The sequence below is a fragment of the Cyphomyrmex costatus genome, unplaced genomic scaffold (genome assembly GCF_001594065.2).
Source record: "Cyphomyrmex costatus isolate MS0001 unplaced genomic scaffold, Ccosl1.0 scaffold302, whole genome shotgun sequence".
In the NCBI taxonomy this organism is placed as follows: domain Eukaryota; kingdom Metazoa; phylum Arthropoda; class Insecta; order Hymenoptera; family Formicidae; genus Cyphomyrmex; species Cyphomyrmex costatus.
In genome coordinates, this window is record NW_017277148.1 from 1,044,587 (window position 1) to 1,070,712 (window position 26,126).

The window sequence follows — 26,126 nt, forward strand, 5'->3', positions numbered from 1 at the left end:
TGACTCTTGTCTTCTTTATTTTAATCGAGAATTTACAGGGAAAGTACGCAACACGTAGCACGTGAAAGTTAATCGGTTCAGCGGGAGATAGAACGTTAGTTTCGCGATATTAGCGAAATAATTACAGATATCCTTCTGATCGACTTAGTTGAGTTAATCGTGTGCAACCGAATCAGTATTACGAAGCGCACATGCTGAGTTGCAGGTATCGAGCGTGTAAATTACACAGCATCGTTGCACTGACTACGCGCCGCCATTGTCTACATTTTAATTGAACGTACTTGATCGCGATACAACGGCAAATTTAATACCTTTATCATGAAGCTTTAAAAAAAAAAAAAAAAACGGCAAAAGCGTCTGGCGCTTCTCATCCAAGATTTAATTACCTGTGACAATATAATAGGGTCTGATATGATCATAACTAACGCATTGCGTAACGTGCTGTTAATATTGAATTTTTCATCGCATGATATTCGCGTGTAATATATAATGTAAAATAATTACGGAGCATTTTAATTACACAACCTGAATTAAGATGTGTATGTCGTTTTCTCCGAGTTTAGACAGATAATGGCGAATTTACGTTATGGTTAAGAGATGCGACAGATTTTCAAAGCAAATGTTTAAATACAACAACCCGACGTTAAAAGTTGTTACACATATTGCAATATTATGAACGAGATGAGTGGACAAATGACTTTGGAATACTCGACAGTGACAAGCGCATGATTTTTAATTCGAAAACGGTGACAGAAGATCTGATGCAGCAATATCGCTGTACCTGGTATGTAATTTTATTGCGTAATTAGCTCAAGATTGCGCTAATTAATGCCTCGGCCTACAGTAATTAAAGTCCATGGAAATCTACCGCCGATTTGAACGCGGGATGAATTGCCTTCCTACATTAGGAATTATTCATCTACCTTAATAGCGCTAATAACATACAAAACGCGTAGCTTTGTAGTTGCATTTTTTCTTAATCGCTTGTTATTCTTTAACTGCGACATTTGAGGTCTTTAGAGTAATAGTTCCTCTTTGCTTCCAAAGTATTCACGATGCGGCGCAAATATCCGACCTCGGATTCCGAATGCATATAAATTTGCATCGATAATGTTAATTAATAGCTTATTGAATATCCACATTCTAATAAAGATATACATTCCATTTTATCAGTCCGTATGCACGCAAACATTCTGACAGGAAATAACCTTAATAACATATTACAGAATAATATCGTTACGCAAATATTTATCCGTACAAAAACGAATAATTATAACGTGTGTCAATCTAATAAAAGTTATCAAAAAAAAAAATCTGAAAATGCTTTTTTTATTAATTCTTAAGTATATATAATAATGTAATTGAAGTATCAATTTCACTAAACTCCGCTTCTGAATCTCATTATATTTTTCATTTTACTTATTTATTTCATTTACATTCGATTATTTTATATATTCTATTTTTATATACTTTTCATATATATTATACAAAATTGTTCAGTAAAAATTTCTTGTAGCGTTCTTAACGCGAGCTAACATACATTCGCGCGATCGTTTGTCTGTACATTTATGCAAACTCATTTCGCATTTTCACATGTTCCTGAGCGAATCAATTAATTACAGTACCAGCCTGATGTCATCCGCGCGCAAGTCAGCTTCTCCGCTGATCTCTCTCTCTCTCTCTCTCTCTGTCTCTCACTTCCTTTCTTTCTCCGCGTCCAGGTATCGTTTATCTCTTTTTCCCCGCTTTTTTTCCATGCTCACCGGGCACACCCGAGAGAGGCCAGTCACCGATGGACGGCGGCGCGACGGCGGCCACGGTCCGGTAAGGTCCGTCCGTATAACGTTTGTTACCATTGCTCGTTTAAATAATCTCGAAACATGCGTCCGCGGGGTTGCGAGGCGCAAGCGAGAGGAAAAGAGAGAGAGAGAGAGAGAGAGAGCGGGGCTTCGCGCTCGTGCGCGGTCACGGATGGCTTTACGATCGGCCCTCGTCGTTAATTAAGAGCTTGTAATTATTTAGTGGTGGACGCTAGCGCACCCCCGCCGGCATCGGCGCGGCCTGAGCTCTCCCTCAGCCGGAGAGAGACTTGATTTACATTCCTGCGAAGAATGCGTCGGCCTCGCCTTCCTTCGCTCTATTTTCTTTTTCTACTCGCAACACCCCCGCGCCCGCAGTCGTCCTCCCCGCTGCCCCGCTCTCACGCCAACTCTCCGTCTGCTGTATAGGACTCGCACGCTGTAGGCCTTCTCCGTCGCTCCTTCCATCACGGGCCGCTCAGATCTCATTCTCGTTTTTCTTACCGTCCCTTGAACCCTCTCGTCGGCTCTTATTTCGCAAACAAGCGAGAGAGACCTGACCGTCGCGTCGCGTTGTCTCGGTGACACGATTCTCGAATGAGACCGATAGATTTTCAGATCAAAAGAGTTATCGTGGAAAATGTTTTTTAATTAACAATTAATTTACTTTAATTTAATCAATGATATATATCAAGTATGATAAAGACTTTATATATAAGATTGAAAATGATTCCTAAAACACCTAATTTTATAAAAAATTTGTATTTACATAGAAGAAAAAATAAATTTCATTGAATATATATTTTCCCTTTTGTGCTGATCGAAAACTCTTTTAATTCTCAAAATTTTCAAAGAGATTCCCTTGATGTCCAACGGAGGGCTTAAATGACAAAAATTTTAACGCTGATTTAATTCTTGTTGCTCTCTCTCTCTCTCTTTCTATCAATTTTTTCCTCCTAAAATGTATTCTGTCGCTTTTATAGAAGAGGAAATCTTAATTCGAATAGATATGTATCACGTCTCTCACTGTGTCTCATGATATTAACATAAGAAATGTCGTATAATTCAATTAGAATCTAAAAAATTATGTAAACATTAGTATAGATACATGGAAAGTAAGGACACCGAGATATCAACGTGTTAACACATGACAGATGATCTACGAGCGTCTCGAGATGCATGTACCAATCGATTTATGAGCTCCTGTCGCGTTCGAGGCTTCAATATTTTTTTTATCGCGAGGAATATCAATTAAGAGCATCGTGTTTGTTATAAATTATGCGCGTTTCACTCTACACGGAGTATTAAACACGATCACGATTATAGCAACAAATGTTAAACAATAGCAGAATGCGCGATGTATAGAAAATCGGAAATTATCTTCATATTTAATGTAAAAAAAACTTTTTCTTAATATAGAAAATCGTAGATTTTTTTATTAATCTATATAATTATTATTTGCAAAAAAATGCAGGTTAATAAAGAGTGCTAAAACAGTTATTTCTGTGAAATTTAATTGTACTTGATAAGTACTGGTTGCTTGAACGTTAGTAGAGCACAGCGTGATATTGACTCAAAAACAGCGTCATACTGTGACATATTCCGCATCCTTAATTATCAACGTGCCATTTACATTTTTCAGTAAATAGTATGCAGATGTGCCGGTTTTGTTTCGCAGCGGAAATCTATATTGCATCGTTTATTTCGCATTTCCGTAAAGCAATAACGGATAAAAGTCGAAGGAGCATTTACATTTTCCACCTCCAAATTGTTTCGGGAATAAAACCCTGACGTAATGACGTAACAACTTATGCAGCGGATACTCTTCTCTGTCTTATACATACACAAACGTGGAAAACGATTTAACGTAGCAACAGCAGCAGCGGATAAAGTTGTCACCATCCTTAACGATTTCTCATTTGATTCTCGTAAGATTCCGCAACCATTTTTCCGACGACATAGTTAAGTGCATAGTGTTGTTTATCTGTGACGCAAGGCGACCGAAGAAGGTAAAATAAAGAATTACGTCATCAGGTACTCGCACGTATCAAAATTATATTCAATTAATTCTGTTCACTAAAGAAAATAGAAGAAAAATTTGATTGTATCAACAAAATGTATATGGTTGAATACATTTTAGTAAATCCAAGTAGATCTTCTAATTAGCAATATTTTATAATTAAAACGTTTAATCACGTTTTTAGCTTCAAATAATATACAGTAATATCAATAAGAAACAATTAATTATCAAAAAATGTGTAAAAAAAACGTCGAACTAAATAAATCAGATTCAATGCGTAAGAAAAAAAAGAAGATTCGAATTAAGTAGCCCTTAGGCACTAAAAAATACGGTAAAAAACTTATAAGACTCGGATCAGACACGACAAAGATTTTGATTTTGCAAGGTGAGAGAGAGAGAGAGAGAAAGAGGAGAAGGGAGGGAGAGAGAGAGAGAGAGAGAAGGAGAAAGAGAGAGAGGACGTCACACGGAGGCCTCGGGTTATCGATCGTACGCGCCGCATCCTTACGCCATGACAAACGAGCGGTGGCCGCGTCACGAGGAGGGCCGCGCTCGCTCGCCCGTCGAACTTGAAAATCGTTCTCGCGATATTTCAATGTCACAGCGGAGGCAGGTACCGAGGAGGGTACCATCCGCCGGTGCCCCATCGGTGGTACGTTCGGGCACCGCGGCCCCACGACCGCGGCCTGTCCCCCGGCGAAATAAATCCGGCCCGGTGGACACCGGGCGGGGACCACGACGGAAACATGATTCGGTCCGTGATCAAAGGGTTCTGCTACAAATTGAAACAAATCAGCCGGGTAATAATAATTAATCCGCGATCGCGCGTTAATAATTCTCGCTCGACCCCGCGACCGGTTCCGGCACTCCTCCGGTCCCGACAATCGCGATCGTTACGGTGCGTTCGGCGTCCCGACGCCGACGACGTCCCGTCGCGTCGGCGTGAAAGAAAATATACAGAACCGCAATTTATGTACTTCGTTATTATTGTTAAGTTTTAACTCGCGGTGTAATTGCTATCCTTTCTTGCTGTTGATTCATATTCTTTGTAAGAAATTCGACAATATATACATATATTTAATTCATTGATTCTGTAATTGATTCCATTGTTCTAATCATATATTCGTTAACTCCACTTGATTCCCTTTCTATCTCCATCTCTTCCTAATAAATCAGTTACTTTTAATAATATATATTTGAATGCACGTCATCATGATCCATTGTATTTGTTTTAATTCTATATGTATCCTGAAAATCTCTCTCTTCGATTAGCGCCTGCTGGCGGCTCTCTTGCCACATTAAATGTACGTACACACTCATACAGACAATGAATCTTAAGCACTCGTGCACTCACCCAGACAGATACACCGTAACGTGATGGAATATCGCAGCCTCGAAGTTGAGCTCTCAATTACACCGGAGAATTATGAAGCTGCGGCGTTTGGCTAATTCGAGCCCACCCCCTCTTGGATCCCTTTTCGCAATTCTTTGTAATCCCTCCTCCCTTGTTATTCCTCTCAGGCCGAGAAACAGGGTGAAAGGCGAGAGTGCTCCGGGGCAGCCCGATTGTGTCTTCATTAGCGACTATTAATTGTCAAAATGTGCCACATAATTCAGTTCGCGCGCAACGCTCGCTCTCTCTCTCTCTCGTTCGACTCGCGCGCGAGGCCCCGCCGTATATATTTAAGCTTAACGTGCTCAATTGATTCTCGCGGAGAGGAAGAGAGCGGGGAAGGGCCTCGGGGGCCCTAATCCCTCGGTGAATCATTTGCGATATCTGCGGGGAAACGTAGCGGTCGGCGCCGAGACGCCGCCGCCGCCGACGTTCCGAGAGAATGCGCGCGCGGCTCGTCGGACGCGGGTAATTGCTAATGGGTAATTAATTCCGGGATAAAGACGGGACGACTCGGCTCTTGACCCCCTTCGACGCAGGTACGCTACGATTCTCACGGGAGACGCCGGCAGAAAGCGAGCCTGGAGAACGACGGTGAGGATCGTGGTAGTCTAAAGTAAAGGTCGAATCGTATTTCGCAGTAAATGGTATGTTAAGAGAAATGGAGGAAAGACTGAAAGAGAATTACTGTATTTTTGCAGTAAATAATTCAATAAAGATAAAATTGAAAGAATCGTGGAAATGATCGTAGGGATTCGTAAAAAGCGAACTTATATTCTATGCAATATTTACAGAATCTCAATGTAAATATTTCATATATATTCATACAAAATTTAGTAATTAATAAATATTTATAATTATATTTGAAATTCTAATTTAAAATTAAAGGGCTTATACTGCAACAGTGAGCTAAATCTATTTTAATATAAAAAACGGAGAAAATAAATTGTGAAGTTAAAGCGAAGAAAAAAATATATTTATTTTTCGTTTTTACAAAAATCTGAGTTGGTCCACTGCTGCAGTAAATCCTTCAATTGCAAGAATAGAGTCGCTTAAATTCTTAGATTCACATTCTATTGTATGCAACTGAAATATGTGTTAACAAGAAAAAAGTTGATTTTCAACATGCCTCTCTGAATATGTTTGATTTTTAAATTCTGAATAACTCTTTGTAACTCTCTAGCAATATAAACGAGATCGATCAGTTATTCATTTTAAACGTCCTTGTCGGTAATAATTTTTTTCTTAAACGGTTTCTCGTGTGATCGATAATTTGCTTTCCCGAGGCGTCGGTGCGCCGTGGGGCCGCTTCATTACATCTACCGGTACGCCAAAATATTACGCACGATAATGTAAATGACGACAAGATTTATTCGCGTCCAGGGACAAACGAGATTTACGAGAAAATGGCCGTTCGAAACACACACTTCATACGACAGAAGGGGGTAACGTATTACCGTCGACGTCGCACTAGCGTTCCACGTCGAATTTTTTTGTTGGAGCTCGTTGCCTTTCTGCCGTCTCCTTCATCCTCATATCATCACGGAAGCGTCCTTCTGATCCACCGAGAGATACGCGCGAAAGTACGAGCATGCTCCCTTTCGGAGTCACGTAAGTCGCGATCTTTTAATACTTCAAACACTAACATGAGCTGCGGATGCATGATTTCCCGCCGACTGCACATGCCTTACTTAATTATCGTCCATATTTCAACCTTTGTGTGTACTTCGTATTTTCGTAACTATCACATTTTACTAAAGTGTAATAAAATTGGTAATTGTTGGAATTTTAGCCAAGAAAATATTAATTTTTTTCTAATACCTTATAGATACTTTGAAGGGAAAATGTGCTAAATTTGTAAAGTTAGCATGCCAATGTTTTCAAATTTGATTTTTTAGTATAAAAAATGCGGAATTCTTAAAATTTTATAAGGAACTGTATAAGTATGAAAAATATTACTAAAACTGTCATTATTTTATTAATAGAGCGTCGTGTGTTAATTTTACAGATTCCACTTTTGGGTATGTAAAATTAGTACGAGATTCTATTAATATGAAAAAAAAAAAGATAGTTCAGTAGCATTTTCAGTTTTACAGTTTTTTATAAAAATAGAAAAAACTTCCATCTTTTTTATATTAAAAAAAACCAAAATTGAAAAAATAACAGCCGATGCTCTATTTAAAAATAATAGTAGAGCATTTTATGTATATTAGATTTAAATCTGCTATAACTAACGAGAAATGCAGCTGGAATTACGATAAATTATCAGCACGACACTTTTTCTCCAAGCGTAATAGTAACTCGATCCTTTTTAATCACTTTTTAATCACACGAAAATTATATTTGCATTTTGATTCACTTTAACGTCACTTGATTGTTTCTAAATCGCTACGCTACAATGCGTACGTTTGTGCTGTGCAATCCTATCACAGAAATAATTCATCACTAATAAAATGACGTAGACATTGCGTTCTTTTTTAGTCCTAAATCACACACGACATTTCACGCGCTTGGCGACAATTACTAGGTGCGCGATTGCGGCTACAGATAAATATAAATGAAATAAAATGGCGAGATAGAATAAGTACCCCGTCGTCTCCGCGGCTGTTGTCGAAGACGCGTTATCCGAGAGGAAACATTTTTCAGTAACCACACGGCGGAATCGCAAGACAGATTTAGTGGCCGAAATCAGCGTGTGCTGTTATTATTCCTTACAAATTGCATCTTTATCGCGCCTTTAACAGTCGCGCGGCATTATTAGATTCTCTGATGGATTTCATCTCGTACGCGGTTGCGTTTATGCAAATTATACGTTCCGCCGCCGGGCATGAGCGGAGGCCAATCCGTTATCGCTTTATTACTATCATTACTATTTATATTTAATACTGTTACGGCGTGCCGTAATTAAACTTGTCGTCTCCGTGAGATTAATCTTCAGCGCGCCAAACCGCATTTTACGATGGATATAATTGACGTTTGCTCTACAATGTTGAATTTCTGTATTGCGGCAATTAATATCTCGTGAGAGAAAAACAAAAATGCAAATTATACTTTCGGAAATTTCAATTAATATAAAGTAAGGAGAGAAAGGATAAAGAATTGTATCTCTCTGTATATAATATATGACTACAATTTTTAATTTAATTAAAATAAATTGAGTTAATGCTTTTGACTCCGAAAATATATCTAATACAAATAAAATGTCTACATGCTTATATCCGATTCTCCATTACATTTTCAATGTAGTTTGTATGTGCTTGACCTTCGTTCTGAAGAGAACTCAAATTCAGAATCAAAACGTTTAGTAAGCACATTTCAATTGTTTGCGAATTATATCTGGTTAATTAATTAAACTGGCAAAAAACTCTTATAATTACCTTTAATTACATCACATTCACTAAGCAAAAACTAAAATTGAGATCTCGGAATATGAAATAATACATCACATGGGAAAATGTGGTTTCCCCGAAGGGAGCCATGACGCGAGGTCTCTTTTCTTTTTCTCGTCTTCCTCTTTCTCGCCCTTTTCCTTTTTCATTCCATTCCTGCTCTCCTCTCCCTCGCTCCCTTCGCATTCGTGGGCGATAAGCACCCTTTGACCTTTCAGTTAAGTTATTACTTTTATCCGACGTAGGTCACGGGGCATAAAGGCTCGTTGAGCATCGAATCGACTCTATCAGTCCAATTAAGCGGCGTGCCGGCCGCGCAAACAATCGCGAAACCACACCTCGATCCCCAAGCCCACGGCCTAACGGACAGCCCTTTACACCCCCGGCGGCTCGCTGCGAGTTTTGTGTCGCGAGCTTTTTTATATTACTCGCGTGAGATATGGAACTAAAGAGCCGGCGGCGTCGGTGGAACCGCGGCATAGACTGCTCGTGAATTACATTGTGGGTCGGCGCTGTCATTACGCGGTTTTTCCCTTGCTGGCGAACTAACGTAGGCTGCGCTGCCTAGGTCTTCAACCGGGCTTTCTCGAGCGGGGGCTCGACGAGGCCGTGTAATCGCGTCGTCCGAAACGCCCCTTCGCGATTACGCCGACTTGGATGCAGCAAGTACTCGCGCGGTCATCAAATCGGGAAATCATCGGCTATGTTCAACAGAAAAAGCAAGTCGTTGTAAGAGTTAATACTAATTGGTGCTTGCCCTCAGTTCCTTGTTAGATCTAAATGTATAACTAATCAAAGAACCTTGTAACAATTTGAAAGATGCTTTTTCAAGTACAACCATCGTGCGATTACAGTTGAATAGACGGGGGTTTTACACTAGAATGAGTTTATCTACGAATAAGGTTGTGGATCGACTGCAATTGATGAGTTTAAACTGTGACGTTGTAAAGTAATCAGAATTCAAAAACTCATTGTAAAAACGAGATATTAATCCTTGATTACAGCAATGGGTTATTTGAATCCGAAGTGAAAATTTTAGACTGTCGGTGCAATCTGTACGATTGGTATGAAATTCTAAATATTTTATAGGTATAGGTAAAAAAACTTTGAACTTTCCTATATCAATATCACCAAAGGTTTACCTGCATTTTATATTTCGAACAGAATGCTTTATAACTTAGGTACAGTTTACAATTACCTAAAAGTTATTTACTACATTTAGGTACCTCGTTCTGAGTAAAATTTCCAACTTTAAGGCGCAAAATAGAAGCACCGTAATTGACCGAAGAATGTTTTTCCATCATATGTATATTTGTTAATAAAAAATCTTTCTAATCTTGATAAACATTGAGAGTATTTCTTTCGCTTACGGGTCAAAAAATTAATGCTGCATATCTATTGATGTTTCAATGTAAATACGAGCACGCGATGATCTTTAAAAAGACATGAAGTACTTTGAATGGGCAGAGGGATGTATTGTGTAAGGATAGCACTAAAGAAATACAGATTTATTTTCGTATTTTCAGACTATCGTATAAAGATGATCACATAGCATGTAGCGTTCGAGGGGTGCTTTTCATAACGTTACTCAATGCTTCCTTATAGCACATCTGAGTGCGCTGTTAAGTTCGCGTGCATTTGCTCGCGTTTCTACGTTTCAACGAGCACCTGCACGAGGTAGATTATTCTCATTACGGATGCAGATGAATAATCTCCGTAACGGGATGAGGTGCGTTTTAAGAATCGTGAATAATGATTAGGAAATATCTTTCTCAGATTTAACGAGGGCAGGATTATAGAACAAAATATATATGTAATAGGAATTAATATTTATACGTGCGATGCAAATGTTTGGAAGAAATAATTTTAGAAAGAAATAAAAAATATATTGGTAAATAAAATATATATTGCAAAGAAAGACAGGTATATGTTGCTATTAATCATACAAAAAGAATTGTAATGTCATTCCTTATCGCGTTAAGTAATTCCTGCCACGAAAGATAAAAGGCAAGATTCAACTATACATACAATAACTATGAAAATCAATTAATGTGAAACATAACGTTACAAACCGTGATTAAAGACGCAATCGTACTACAATCGAAGATAAAAAGAAAGAAAAAAAAAAAGAAGAAAAATCGTGTAACGAGACGACCATTTTCCTCGAACGCAGCTTCGTGCGAAGTCATCGTCCTTGTTTTTCTCAATACATCGTACATATATACGATACCGTTGCGTGCATTGTTACATCTCAATGGATACTCGTGCACGAAAGTTAGCGTAATAATTCGAGCTTGTTAAAGAATACGGATGAAGGGCCTTTCAATATAATTTCCAACGTGTGTTCCGTAAGATCCATTTACGAACAACGTTATAAGATACTACCATACTTATTGGAAAATCTGCGTCACAAAGTAAGAAACGTAAATCATGAGTGCGCGTGAATAATCAATAAATTATAAGATTGACAACCATTGCGATTTTGTAAAAATAAAATAATAAATGTGTCGTAAGATTCGTCCTCACTTTTCCATTGCCAAGTAAAAATATGTCAGTTTTGAATATATAAAGTTATATAAAGGTAACTTATTTAGGATTGGTTTTTAAAATAAGAGATAAACTCTCTCTTACACAATTGTCATTTTAATATACATATGTATATACCATCAAGTTAATTTTATAAAAATCAGCTGTTATCAATATATCACAAAATGATAATAACCTGATATTATAATGTCAAATATATTTGTGAGACACATCAATTTCTATCAATATAAATTTTCCTTAAGGCAGTTATCAATTAAATTCGTAATTCAAACACCGGATCTTAAAATTCTATAGAAACTGTGTTTCTATGAATTAGAGTATTTTTTTCTTCCCACAATCATATTCGCGTGGATTTCTGCAAAACGTCGATTTGACTTCCGTCATTCCCAGCGAAACCGGGGTAGGATGATTTCCGTCGGTGATTTTGAACGCATAGAATACGTGCATACATACGCGCGAGGGGTATTTAGGAGGAAATCTAGAACGCTCATATAACAAACCGCTTCTTGGTTCTTTTTTGTTGTCTCGGATATGCGGTCATCGAGTCAGAAAATCATCGTCCGCTATTTTCTGCAATTCATACTCAACGCGTTCGCGTGCGCCCCGTATAGAGAGTCATCGGCTCGGGAAATCATCATCCGTCATTTTTTTTACAATGTATGCACATTGCGCTCGCGTGCGTGCCCGGATCCCTCTCGGTGTGTACCGAAGGGGCTCGAGTGACGGTATTATGCCGCGGGTAGTCGAGTACCTATCCCCCGTATAGATGGATGGATGATTCTTTAATGCGCTCTCGTGTGGACGCTCGACGATAACGCGATCGGATTGTCGGTCATTTTTCTCGAAATACGAAGAATGTAATATATACGCCATGCCACAAGTATCTCATGCGTCTTCCGTTCGTAGAGTCCACGCAGAAGCCGAATTATAAACTACAATCCTTCCAGCGTATTTATAACGTTGAATCTAAATTAATTTTCAAACAATACATCGTACTTATAATCGACAATAATTTATATTTAACCGGGAATAATCACCTAGGATATTTTTATATGCGTATTCAAGCGGCAAAAAAATGTGGATTGTCAAATGGATGTTGTTTAACCGTTTTAAAAACTTCCTACTTTTTTAATAACTATTCTTTACAAACTTCTAAGTATGTAATTCCGTCGAAAACCGTAATAAAATAGCGTTTAATTAACAGCTCTACTTTTTAGAACATTGTATAATAAACTACTTATTCCGTTTATGATATATCTATACCCGTTTGGTTTTTAAATATTTACTTTTTTTAAGAAATTTAGTAAATTTGTGTATATACATAAATTAAATTCTCAAACATAAAAAAAAACGGGAAACAATTAATAATATACAGTATATTGTTAATTTTAATTGGAGTGTAAAAACACCTTAGATGATCGTTTACATAAAAAAATGACTACTCTCGGGTTGAATTTGTCAATTATTTATCACTCTTACCCCTCATTATTTCTGCACGAAAATTCTGCTTCTAGAAGCGTGGAGTATTTCTGCGAATAATTTCGCGTTTCGACAACGAGGATTTGGCGAATTCAAGAAACAAGGAATCCATCGACACACTTCACGCCGTCATCGAGTTGGGAACAATGGACGTTGAGAGCGCGCCGATGCAACGGCGAAATATAGCGTAAAATCGGTTTCTACACTGTGTACACAATTCTCTCGCGTGGAACCAATAGTCCGCGCCGGGGCTGTGGTTACACACAGCCGCTTTATCATTAAGGGGAAACCTCGGTGTTCGAGCGAGGTCCGGCCGAAGTATTCAAATGATCGTGCGCGGGAACGCCGGTAGCAATCGAATGTGCAACAGTGTGGATCGTGGCCGCGCAATTAGATTCGGTCTGCACGGCGAATCGGGATCGGATGTTCCGTGGTTCCCACACCGCGCGGATGCATCGCCACGCCGCCGCGCCGAGGGAATCAGGCGGAGACGATCCTCTCCTGATCCTCGGCCGATCGTCGCTGTCGCGGCCGAATAAAATTGCCGGAGTTACGTCGGCCTTAACGAGGCTCTGCCCGGCACGATTATCCGGTGTCATAATTAATTAAGGACCATCGGAATCCGGATCTGACGTCCCGCTCCTGATAACAGTTTCTTATTCGACAGTTCACGTTTATTCGGGATATTCGCGTATGCAAATCCGCGACTATGGACATGTACTATATAAGGCCGGCTTCGGATTCCGCTCGCAATGAATTAGGATAATTGAAATCGCGATAATCGAGACCTGGAGCATCGCTGTCTCAACAACATCGAATCGCAAAAAGATCGCGCTGAATCGCCATATTGAAGATCCATATTAAGGATCGTGCATACTCACTTTAATCATCTTAAATTGTGACGTTAGAAACGAGAAATAATATACATACATATAAAGAAAATTCATGTAACTGTATTAAAATATGAATGTTTTTTTATATATATTATATAATAAAACGATATTCGCAATCGATAAAATAGATTTGTAAAATATATCGACAACTTCCTTTGTTTAATCAATAAATAACCATATATTTCAAGATGAATTATATTGAAAAAAGATTTTCTAAATCTTGATACATTTTCTTTGAATATTACTAAGCAAACATTATATTTACAGTAAATAAATATTTATCTAATAAAGAAATGATGGTCAATTCAAATCAATAATTTTTATAAAATAAATCTCTGTTTACAATTCAAAATATAATTTTTTTCAGTGTATATCTAATCAGAAAACGAGTTACTTAACAGCCGTCGAATTAAAATAAATATTATTTTACTCTATTCTGAAATATAATATTAAAAAAAAGTTTTCACAGTATATATTTTATACAAGTACTCCATCAAATGCAAATATTGCTTCATTAAAATTTTTTTTTATCTTAATTTTCATTTTGTAAAAATTTTTATTGTGATTTTTTGTTTCTGACAATCAATTATAAAAGATCCATGATCTAAAAATAAAATTTCAAAAGCAAGTTCAAAATTCCTACGGCTTACTATAACCTGATTTATTCTTTTATCATTTATTTCATTCATTCACAACGTTTTTAATATTAATGTTCTCCAGTAATCATGCTTCATTTCTTAAGTACTCGAAAATGATTCTAAATAAACATTTACAAATTTAACAATCGTAAATTATGAAAGGTAAAATTTACACATTAATTCTTCTACAAGAATTAGTAAATTAAGATTTTTCTATTTGAGCATCAAACAGATTTGTCTAAGCTGAGCCGAACGATATCGTGAGCGTGTTACTCGTTTGCGTCGATGACCCACTGTTACTACTGAAAAATGTATGTCGGCCATCAGTCCTGGTGGATGGATACATTGTCTCGCGGAAGGGATGATGCCTCGGGCAAACGTGACACGTATGGCGAACTTGACTTGACAGAGTTGGCGTGACTGCCGCGTGTTGGGTGTGGACACACGTTGACTGAAGATAAACTAACAACGAGGGTACACTGTCTCTAGAATTACCTTGCAGTAAGGGGGAATCTTGGGGAGAAAAATGCGCAAGCATCTGATCGATCTATAAATACGTCGACGATTTTACTTTTAAAATACACGTAAGTGATTTTGAAACATCATTCGGATTTGTCGGCAGAGATTTATGCGTCAAGGCTTGATAAAATTAGATATTCGATTTCGAAAATAGCATTATGTAAAAAGAGTTGTTATATATTATTATCCCATGGTTTGTTCCGCTTGTTTTATATATTATACATATGTAATATTATAATGTTACGTGTATGTGTATATTTATATATAATAATATACAAGTAATACCGCGCCTACTATTCTAAATATAAATCCAACGATTTTAATGTTCCATATTTTGTATCTCTCTTTCTCTTTACTCTATTAATACAACGGTTGCCTTAACAATCATACCTGATGGAAGCCAAGATAACTCTCTATGCTATGAGTAGCGAAAAACACTTCTCCGTCGCAAGTCAATATTAGCAGGAACCCGTTCAGTGCCTGGAACAGAAAATCGATCCGTCAATTAAATTACACATGAATGTATGTAGCAGCAACTAAGTACATACACATACACTACAGACATACACGGATTAATTAATTTGGAATAAAATTTTAATAAACTCACACTTTTTCATTTTATAAAAATATTATGTTAATATAATAAATATAAATAATTGAAGAATTAAAGGACTCTTTTTATAAACAATAATTAATACGTTGAAAATGGCGAATAAGAGTCAATCTAAATCTGATAATATATTCTAATATTCTATATTGCGAAGAATATCACGTAATGTTTGGCGTTTCGTCCCGGCTTCCACTACTGGACTCATCAGTAAGGTATTGTAGTGGAAGCCTACCTTTAATAATAAATATAATTTATAATCGCGAAACTGAATCGTCTCTCGATCGTCAATCAACTAAAACATGTAAAATCGTTCAGAATTGAACATAATCGAGCAGAGACTGCTCCGTTTGCATCGGGTCGAAGCTCAAGAGGCTAATTCGTGGCACGGATAAGTTAGGGGCACGGCAAAATACAGGTTTAGACGTTGTTAGACGTACGCGGGAGTACACCCCGCGCGAATAGAGCGGCGGCACGAGAACGAAAGGGTACGTTGCCTTTTCGAAACCGAAGGTTAGCGTTTTGCGGCGGCATCGGTCGGAAACGTTCCAGAAAGTTTTCTCATTTGTCTGCCGACTCGATACCAGCAAATACCAAACGAGCTTGCACAACTCGAGTGTTCACCTCGAAGCCCAAAATACCTGTTATTCTCGTAGCTTTCTCACGAGAGGGAAACATACCTTCATAAACATTCAACCAATAGATATCGAAATTGAGAATCGATTGATACAATGAATACGTTAAATCTTATCGTTAATAAACATAACAAAAATAGATAAGAATGTTAATTAAAAAATATAACAAAAAACTTATCTAATAATTAAAAAATATCCGTACATTTACTTTGCGTTATTAAATTGATAAATTATAAATTTTGAAATTATTATCAAATAATAGTAAAGTACAAGTTGCATTTAAGAAAACAAAATTGCGCAAAAGATCCGTTTGATAATTTATTATGTTCAATAATGTTTGTAGCATGATGATAGCAGAATTTCCTGTAAAAAGCAAAACTTCGGAGTGAATGAATCTTGAGAACAAAGGCTACCGGTGTACCGATAAGAATAATTCAAGTAAATCACGTAATCCGACGTGGCACACACGATTAAGCTTTCCGAAATACAGAGGCAATTTCGAGCCGCCACGCGAGAATAGTGCGGCGGCACGAAAACGGAAGGGTGCGTTGCCTTTCGGAAAGTGGAGGGCGGCGAGCGTTGTTTCTCGCTGCGGAACGCGTTGAAAACGCCCCGGGAAAGTTTTCCCATTTATCGGCGGTCCCGATACCGGCAAATACCAAACGAGCCCTCGGCTCAACGGAGCCGAATGCGGCGCATCGAAGCCGAAAATATCCGTCCCAGTTTTAGCAGTCCTCGGCCCGCCGCCGCCCTACGCCGCTCGGAAACGGGGTAGGAAACCATTTAAAGCCTCGTCCGCTCTCCGCGTTTCTGCGAGCTAAATGTGTATTGTTTTGTTTTATTTCGCGGTAGCGGTGCCAGGCACGCCAGACCGCTTAAACTTATTGTTCTGAAATATGGCGAGCAACGCCGAAACCGGCCAGAGCGAAGAAAGAAGATGCACTGTTTCAGCTATACGCAGACTTGCTAATTCAATTTTCAACGAATTTTTTATTTCAACAATTCCATTTTAATTCAACACGCGATTATGATGACATACGTGCAGGTAAATAACAGTTTCCTACGATGCTAAATTAATTTGATTTCAGTTTGATTAACTGATTGAAATCAAAAATTTATACTTTTTATATAAAAATAAATAAACATATAAAACAGTTCAATAAAATCAATATTTATATTTCACAATACAATTTTGTACAGAAAATCAAAATTTTCTGATTTAATTTTATAATTATTTTTAAAACACACACACATGTCTTTTTTGAAATAATTTTTGATACAGATTTTAAATCGTTGTGAATATTTATTTTGTATTATTTTCAAATATAGTATAATACCTATGTGGTAAAATTTGTATTTTAAAATAATTTTTTCACTCTTGATAGAATAATTGATGGTTTTATTATTATAGAATGTTTTATAAAATTGAAACAATTATTTCTGTTTAAAGTAGATTCTCTACTTTGCTATTTCTCATGTTTCGTGCTTTTGATACATAAAGGATATTGGTGTGTAACTCTCTTATGACTCTTCAGATTCTCTTCACGCGCCGACGCGATGTGTGCTCGTAAAGTTGCAATAATTGCAGGTATCTCGCGGCTTCTTAATCCATAACTACCGACAATCTTACAAGGAACGATCAAGGACTTCGTAATATCCCATTATTGCTAGAGTAAAATAAGGGTTGTGCTTCTCGGAAGAGAAACGTTAAGTAATTATCATAGTAATGTGCGGTTTAAATCACAGTGTCGGAATTTTTAGGTATATTTTTTCAGGCAGGTAGATTTTCATAGATAGATTTACATAAATAAATTTTGAATCGATCTATTTGGATAAAGCATATTTACGAATCTTACTTTAGATTATTGGTAAGATATTATGCAATGTGAAAATATTGTCAGTTCAAGATGCAATAAAATTTTCTCAATTTATTAATGTCAATAAAATTGAAATTTTTATTTCTAGCAACATTGCACTTACTAGGCTGACTTATCTTTTCTTATGAAGAATTCTTAAATGTCAAGAAAGCATTTAAGTAAGTACACTTATCTTCTAATTAATCTACACTAGAGTGTAAAATTTTATACTATTTATAGGAAACTATTTCACGCAAAATAATGCAACGTTTAATTGCATTGCTAAATATCCTTGGAATCGAGAAATTTAATGAAATTTAATGAAAAGAAATTCGTTCTTCATCTCGTTACTCTTTCACACGAACCTCGATTAAATATACAACCCTTCGTGCCACCCTTATGATTAAATATGTCACTGTGTCAAACTCTCGGTTTCATTTTCCGGTCGCGGAAACAGGCACCCTGATTCCACCCCGCGATAGCGTGGCATACAAAATGGCACGCGTTTCCGAGGGATCGCATGCGCGGATGCTGCGTTTCGATTGGTTAATCCACAGGGTGGGCTCCTGCGTTGCGTCAATACGGATGTGCGCCAGCGGGGGTGAGCGACGGGCTCACGACCCTCTCGTTTCACCCCACACTGTACCACTCCGCGTACGGACACGGAACTATAATAGGATTTTCTCTTGTGTGCTTCCCCTTTTCCCATCCCTACGAAATGGCCGACATAGCCATTCCGCGGAAGGCATCATCCCGCGAGACTCGTTCGTCGTTACTACTATAATTGTATTGTTTGGGGAAGTAATCGAGTTTTCTCGATCGACCGGCGGAGTCTTCACGATTATGACTATCGCTCCGTTCGGGCTGTGTTTCACGTCACGATAAAAATACAAATAATATTTTGATGAACGATACGATACATCTTATTGATAGATACGCAAATGCAAATTCAACGCGCGTTCAACTTCTAAATCTAAATAGCGATGTATTTGTGAAAACACGAACTAACATTCATTTTGTGAAGAAATGTAACCCATTTCTTCACAAAATGAATGTTCACATTGATTATAAAAATTATTCGAAACATAATATATATCTTCAAAATTTCCGAGGTATACTCTCTAGATTAAAATTTTTTAATCCATCTGCAAAGCCTTCAAGTGTGAAAAAGTTAGAAAAAAAAAGTAAAAGAACTTTAGAAATAAGTAAAAAGCGAGTAATGCATGAAGAATAAAAAGTATTTTTTTAATTATATAAAGTTTTTAAATTGCAATAAAGTCATTTTTGAAACAATGGAATAAGAAATAGAAAGAAAGTCGTGTTGACGATACCTGACCAAACCCCCATGTTCAGCACTAAAACATCTAATAATGTATTTCGCTAAAGATTCGTTATTTAATGTGTCACAAATTAAAAAAAAAAAAAGAATTTAAACGCTGATCTAAATTAATGCACGATTGATATATAAAATTGCATTAAATTTATCTAAAGTGTTCTGATTAGGTAAGTATGTACCTTATCTATACCCATTAATTTAACGTGTACAATGATTTCCGATGAACGATCACCGAAGCCGAACTCGAGGAACGCTAGTCAGTTTCTTGAACTCGGGAGCGCGATCGCCCGAGATTCCGCAATCTGCATACCGGCGTATCCGATCGTGTGCTCCAGGGCTCGTGTCCGTGCCCGTGACTCTCGCTCGCATGATGGAAGAAAATGGAAAGATTTCGTGCGTGAAGTATTATTGGCGACCTGCTAATGCGGGAGAGTCAAGGTGAGGATGAAGGGGTATTAGAAGTTCACGCTTGGACGGAACACGCGAGTGCGCCCGCGAGTGGCACGCGACTGATTCGCCGGGTGGCTCACGCGAGAAATAGAAAACCATGTGTGTGTGTGTGTGTGTGTTTTTTCACCTGCCCTTCTTCCTCTTTTCATCCTTTCTTTGGAAAGAAACACCGTGTCGGATTTAATACCAAATTTGATATCGCGACGAGTCGCTTCTCCATTCGTTCTGGAAAAAACCGCCACGCAAAGTTTCTGCATTCGTACAGCTTGATATAGCAATCTCAAGCGAGTGAAACAATAGTCATCACGTATCATATCGCACGTGGCATTTAATAAAATTAGATGGAAACGTTAAAATCGCTAAAAGAAGTGCAAATCATCACGAATTTGCCAATTCATTGGAAAAGATCTAATTAACGGCGATCGCAAAAATACTTATTCATGGAACAAAATGTTCATAAGTCAATTCTGGATTAAAGGTTCACGTGTATGAAGAAAATAGTCTTGCTGATGTAGTCTCTAAAAATTTAGCTAAACTGAAGATTTAGATACCTGAAAATAATTTTGTTATAAAATTACTTATGTAGGTCATTCAAACTGATTGCTAGAATATCCAATTTTTTTACAGCATTGTTCGTACTTAAAATTTCTACATAATTATTTTAATGGTTTTAACAAAATTATTTTCAGATCTGCATCCAGTTGCTGTTTCAGATTTGTTTCCAGCAATATATTTTTTATGTATTTATTCTGAGCGTGTTACTTAAGATCATATTAATTCTCCCCACAGGAGAAAAGTGCAGGACACTGCGGTTCACAGTGGATAAACACGCGATATCGCGAAAGTGTTAAACTTACAGAGCCGTGCATTTTAATTCGAACGTCTCGTGGTGGAATCGAACGCGTGTCTCTAATCAGCTGTTAAGTCTACAAAGTATTAACAGAATGGAATTCACGTGACGCACACGACGACGTTTGTACGCTACGGAAAGGAAAAAGGATACGCTGCGGGGAGGGAGAGGAAGAGAGGCGAGAAGTCGTTCGCGTTCAGAGATCAATAAGGGTGTCGAAGATAAGCCGCGCCGTTGAATACGGACTGAACGTTAACGCGTTCGTGCCGGAGCGGATTTTCATGGCTTTTCATTTCCATACGCAACAACGGCTTGCTACTCCGCGTCCGTTGCATGCGCTATTATCGTTATGATCGGGTACGCCACGCCGTCTTACTCCGCTCGGTCGGCCGATTAAAAGAAACCGCATCCGAATTAGCCTGGTTTTACCTGTTCCTCTCTTTCTCCCTCCTTCCTCTTTCTTCCCCCTCCCCCCCCCTTTCTCTCTCTCTCTCTATCTCTCTTTTCTCGCCCGGTTTTATCTCGGTGGTTTAGGCCGCCTCGCTCCGTTCTGTTATCGGACAACTAATTGTGTCGCGAGCGAGCACGCGACCGACCCGACGACAAAATTGGATCAGCGCGCTAATACCGATCCACCGTGGAATTTCTTCGCGGATCGACTGCACGCTTAGCAATAATTCCGATAAAATGCAGATCACGACGATTGTATGCGGAACCATCGCTGCCGTTTCGCTTCAAAGGAACAAGCAGAATTAGAAAAAGACGAAGAGTCAGTTAGATTAATACATTAATGGAAATAGGCATTACTTTGCCGAAAATGGTTCAAATTTGAGCTGAAACGTTTAACTTATTTTTGTTTAATTGATCATTTCGTAAAATATAACAGCATACTGTCGTCTGTGCTAAACTTTTATTAACCTGTCTATAATGTAATTTTTGTAATTCCAAATTTGAAGATGCAAATCATACGACAAATCGAATCTTATTCATCGAAAATTTAGCTCTCCTAATAGATGTGCAAGTAAAAGATTTCTCGGACTCTTTAATATCAGAAATGCGCGAAAGAGATTTTCAGTGATATTACACGCAAGTATACGTGCTCTGTATGCCTATTAGACGCGACAGCTTCACCTGATGCAGCGTCGTTTGCAGGTACGATAAGCGCGAGAAGGGCTTGTTCGTCACGGCACACATCCCGAGACGATATATGATATCTTTGTAAATTCACCCGGCTTGTAATTCATTGGTCGCTCTCACACGTCCAGCGCGCGTGACGGACGCCTCTCGGACCCCTCTGTTAATTAAGCCTTCGGCATCGTATCCTGTTAAGACCGTTAAACGACGCGGTAAATACCTCCCTTTCCTCAAACGCGTACGATCGCGCGAATATGCATATATTCGCAACCATCTTGTAACCCGTAGCCATAATAAAAGTCATTATCAGATAGCAAATGTGACCGTGCTTCTTTTATTAAGAAATATAACGAACCCTGATTTTGTTGTACTCTGTTAAATTTATATTTTAACTTAATGTGAGTCATCACTGCTCCTATTGAATATATCGTTACTCTATATTAAAATGATAAATTTGACACTAGATCGTGTCAATATGACACTGTAGATCACGTATAACTATAGTTTTAGTATAAAATAACGATATAGTTGAGTACTATAGATTTAACAATGTATATAATTGAATTGTGTACCTACGCACACAATAAACTTTTAGAAATAAAAGTTCGATCAAATAAATGAAATTTATATTGCAATAGACTTATAAGGATATGGGATTTTATCTAATCGAAATATACTTATTTAAATCGCCAGATAGTTTCATTATTTGTTTAGTAAGTTCTGTTTCTTTTATGTGTATAACAAGTAACGATAAAAATTATCTATAACGGTAAGAAAAATCGGAATTTGAAAACGTCATTACGAGATTTCTGTTGGCATTGATGTAGCAATCAATGAGACTAAATGTATACAGAAATATCAACTCTCAACTTCCTAAAGGTATAATTAACTTTATAAATAAAATCGTTTTCGTTAATAAGATATCACCGTGTGTCTATACAAAAATGTTATTTACATTTCCAGAAAATCGTTACAGAATGAGATAAAATAAATTACAAAACTATACCTAATACAAACTGAAGTATAATATTATCGACGAAAATTTGTTGAGTTCGAGTTTCAACACAAAGTGTAGAGAAATATGTGTTTTATGTAGATTGTGTTTCCGAAAATTACGAATAAAATCTTATCTGATGTATGAGAGAAGAGCTAAGCTAACCGGATTTATATAGATTTCGACCCTTGATTTCAACCCCTGATCGGTGGATCCGCCGTGAACGCCTCGGCCTAAGGTCGAGCCTAAGGTAAAAGCAAACCCGGGCCGTATGTAAGGCTTAAGAGAGGGTCGACGTGGTATCTAAGGGAGGAAAGGAGCACGCGATCAATACGGGAAGGACTAGCGGTGCCAGACCAAGGCGAGCCCCGTCGACCACCAACCTAACCCGATATCATCCCATCCCATGTACCCACCCAACCTACAGTTACATTTGACTCAGCCCACGTCTCTTTCTGTCTTTCTCACGCGCATGTTCTGACTCAGTGCGAGTCACTGTCTTTGAATCGAGTTCGCTCTCTCTTTATCTCTCTCCGCCCGATTTCCGCTCATACTGCTATCGACGTCCTTGACTCTCGATCCAACCGACCGTTCCAAAAGCATCCCAAGGCTGATATCGTAAAGTTCACCGGGTAGCATCAAACGGGCTCGCACGAGCTACCTAAGAACGGCTGCGAGCAATGCGTTTACTCGACGAGTATTTCGCGTAGCTCAGACACGAGGCTAAGTTATGTCAGGTATTACAAGGCTCTACATGATTATGCTCTGCACAAGCCAAGCGCGATAAGGTCCTATATAATTTGAATCTGGTTAAAATGTCAGACGGTAATGATATTAATACAAATCAGATGGCATGTGATTGCGCGGAGCACAGAATTATTCTCAAATTATCACGGGAAGTCTTTCAAGTATTTTTAATCATTAACAAAGACTAGGAATATTAGGTACAAAATTTTATCATTCCATCTTTAATCGATAAAATAATAATACCAAATAATATAAGGAATTTTAAAACCAAAACATTTAAGCAATTTTAGAACATTGGGAATTCGAAAAGATTGAACAAAACGACTTATAACTAAAATAATTTTTACATATTTTTGTGAAATAAGAAGCGGAGAGATGTATATCTTAAAAAGGAAGTTTGAGATTTTGAGAATACAGATTAAACTTATCAAAAATTATTCTAAATGTATGAAATATTTAAATTTCATAATGTAATAAAAACTCTACACAGTTTATGTATACCTTATAAAGAAAAAATTATTAAGAAGATTAACTTTTTACGTCAAGAAATATATCAAGATGACAGTTCGTTGAGAAAAGAGGACGTTTAAAAATAGAAGCATCGAATGTTATCTTACACACAGAAAATATATACAAGGATACACATTTAATATCATTGAACCGGTGCTGTTGAACTTGCCAGCTCCGCCATTTGGCCTCCACTAATTTTAGGATTAGTAAGCTACATTACATTAATGATTATGCTCAATTATTATAAAGCTCGAGTATTCGCTGTTCCATAAAACGAAATTGAAGCGGACGGCCAAGGTTTCCTATTAACCTACCTTTTCGCATTGCGCGTATTTTTTAGAATTTGTTATTTCTGGATACATTTAAAGAGCGTACAACCAGCGCTTCCCTCCCTTCATTTACCACATTTTTTATTGGATTATGCATCGTGTGTCGAGAAAATATCTATATACGGTTAATATAATGTTGAACTAAAGACAAGATAGTATTAACACTAAAGTGTGACGAGATAGAAGTTATTTCTATTCTTTTATTATCAAACAATTAATTAATTTTTATTGCTATCTCCCTCTCTTTTCGTTAATAAAACAATACATTAAGAGAAATAAATGGCTACAATTACTGTCTTTTAATTATGTATTTATTATCATTTTGCCAACTATATATTTTTTAAGAACTATAAATATTATTATTACTAATATTGTAGCAATAATAATTAAAAATAGAACTGATAATTATTTTAGCATGCAATTATAGTTATGAACTCTTCTCTGTAGGTAAATTTTTATTAAATAAAATCTTCTATAATTTTTATACATTCTGCTACTGTCTGAAAAATTGTAGCTGGTAATGTTGAACAAAAACGACGAGATTGAATTTTGTTAAAATCAGTGTTCTGCAAGTTTCCTACGAAATGCAATGTGCAAAATGTCGGTAAAACACTTCGGCAGACATATTTATTCTATTCCCCGAATGCGGTAAGTATTCCTCGCAACTCGTTTTCCTTTGTTAGTGCATTGCCGATGGCGGTGAAAGTGTAACGATTATTTAAGAAAAGAAAAATAGTTTCACAGGAATCGACATTTCTGCTCGCAACTTCCGCGAGACGTATAGACTCTGTTCGTATACTGAATCCGATCGATTTAATGACGACTGCCTTGTTTATCCCGGCTGATGCTTTCCCTTTTGCGTGATGGTTTTTTTTTATTGCTTGTCATTGCTTAGTTTACGATCGCCTTTTTAACCCTTTCATAGCTTAGCATAGCGATAACCTTAATTAAGCGCAGATGTGAAATCTCCTTTTCTCCCAACTTTCCATACTTGAAGGTTGTTAATAATCGCAATTATTACAATTATTTAATTAACGGAATTTTACCTCTTAATACATCAATCATTAATAACGCCACTTTTACTAATTTATTATCAGGGAATGGAAAGTTACTTTTTAAAAGTAACTAGTTACAGTTACTCGTTACCGAGTAAAAAAATGTAACTAGTTACAGTTACAGTTATCGCTTTTTAAAAGTAACTCGTTACAGTTACCGTTACTTGAAAAATAACTTTTCGTTACTTTTCCGTTACTTTTTTAAAATCAATTTAAAAATGTACTTTTGCATTTTTTTTATATGTAATATTGACAAATATATAATTTTATTAAAAAAAAAGAAAACAATGTAGAATGGCTCAAATAATAAATTAAATAAAAGTAAAATGAGAAGGGTTACGAGCCAAAAATGAAACAGTTTATTTCCGATAAGAACGACGATGACAATGTAATTAAATGTATAAATATATATTAGAACAATAACATGGATAAAACAAGATAAAAACAAACGACGTTTCGACACTTATTATCATCGTCTTTTAAACTGTTTCGCTTTTGGGTTCGTAGCCCTTCTCATTTTACTATTATTTAATTTATTTTTTAATTTTTTTTAAACACAATTTTGTAATTCTAAAACCTGTAAAATATGCAGCAAACTGAAACATTTGTATATCCTATGTATTACATAGAAGATAGAAGTGTAAAATAATTACTGAATCATGACGGCCGAATGTTTAAGGACTTTCAAGTCTTACTGATAAGCGCTATAAATAGCATGTATCCAATCGAACCGTGTTCAATCGTTACAAAGTAACGACAAAAGTAACTGTAAATTTCGTTACCGTTACCCAAAAAATGTAACTCGTTACCGTTACAGTTACCAAAAAAAGAAAGTAACGCAGTTACCAGTAAAGTTACCAAAAAAGTAACTTGTAACTGTAACTTCGTTACAAGTAACGAGTTACTTCCAATCCCTGTTTATTATACATTTTTACACGTATAGATG

The 26,126-nt window shown here is 37.1% G+C and overlaps 1 protein-coding gene across 1 annotated transcript in view; it reads right to left on the reverse strand.

Annotated features, from left to right (window-relative positions):
- Nucleotides 1–26,126, reverse strand: part of ss (aryl hydrocarbon receptor spineless) — a 196,433-nt gene that overhangs the window by 15,249 nt on the left and 155,058 nt on the right. The window contains exon 4 of the mRNA XM_018542076.1: nt 15,068–15,157. Within this exon, the coding sequence (XP_018397578.1) occupies nt 15,068–15,157 (90 nt within the window). The remainder of the gene's footprint in view (nt 1–15,067; nt 15,158–26,126) is intronic.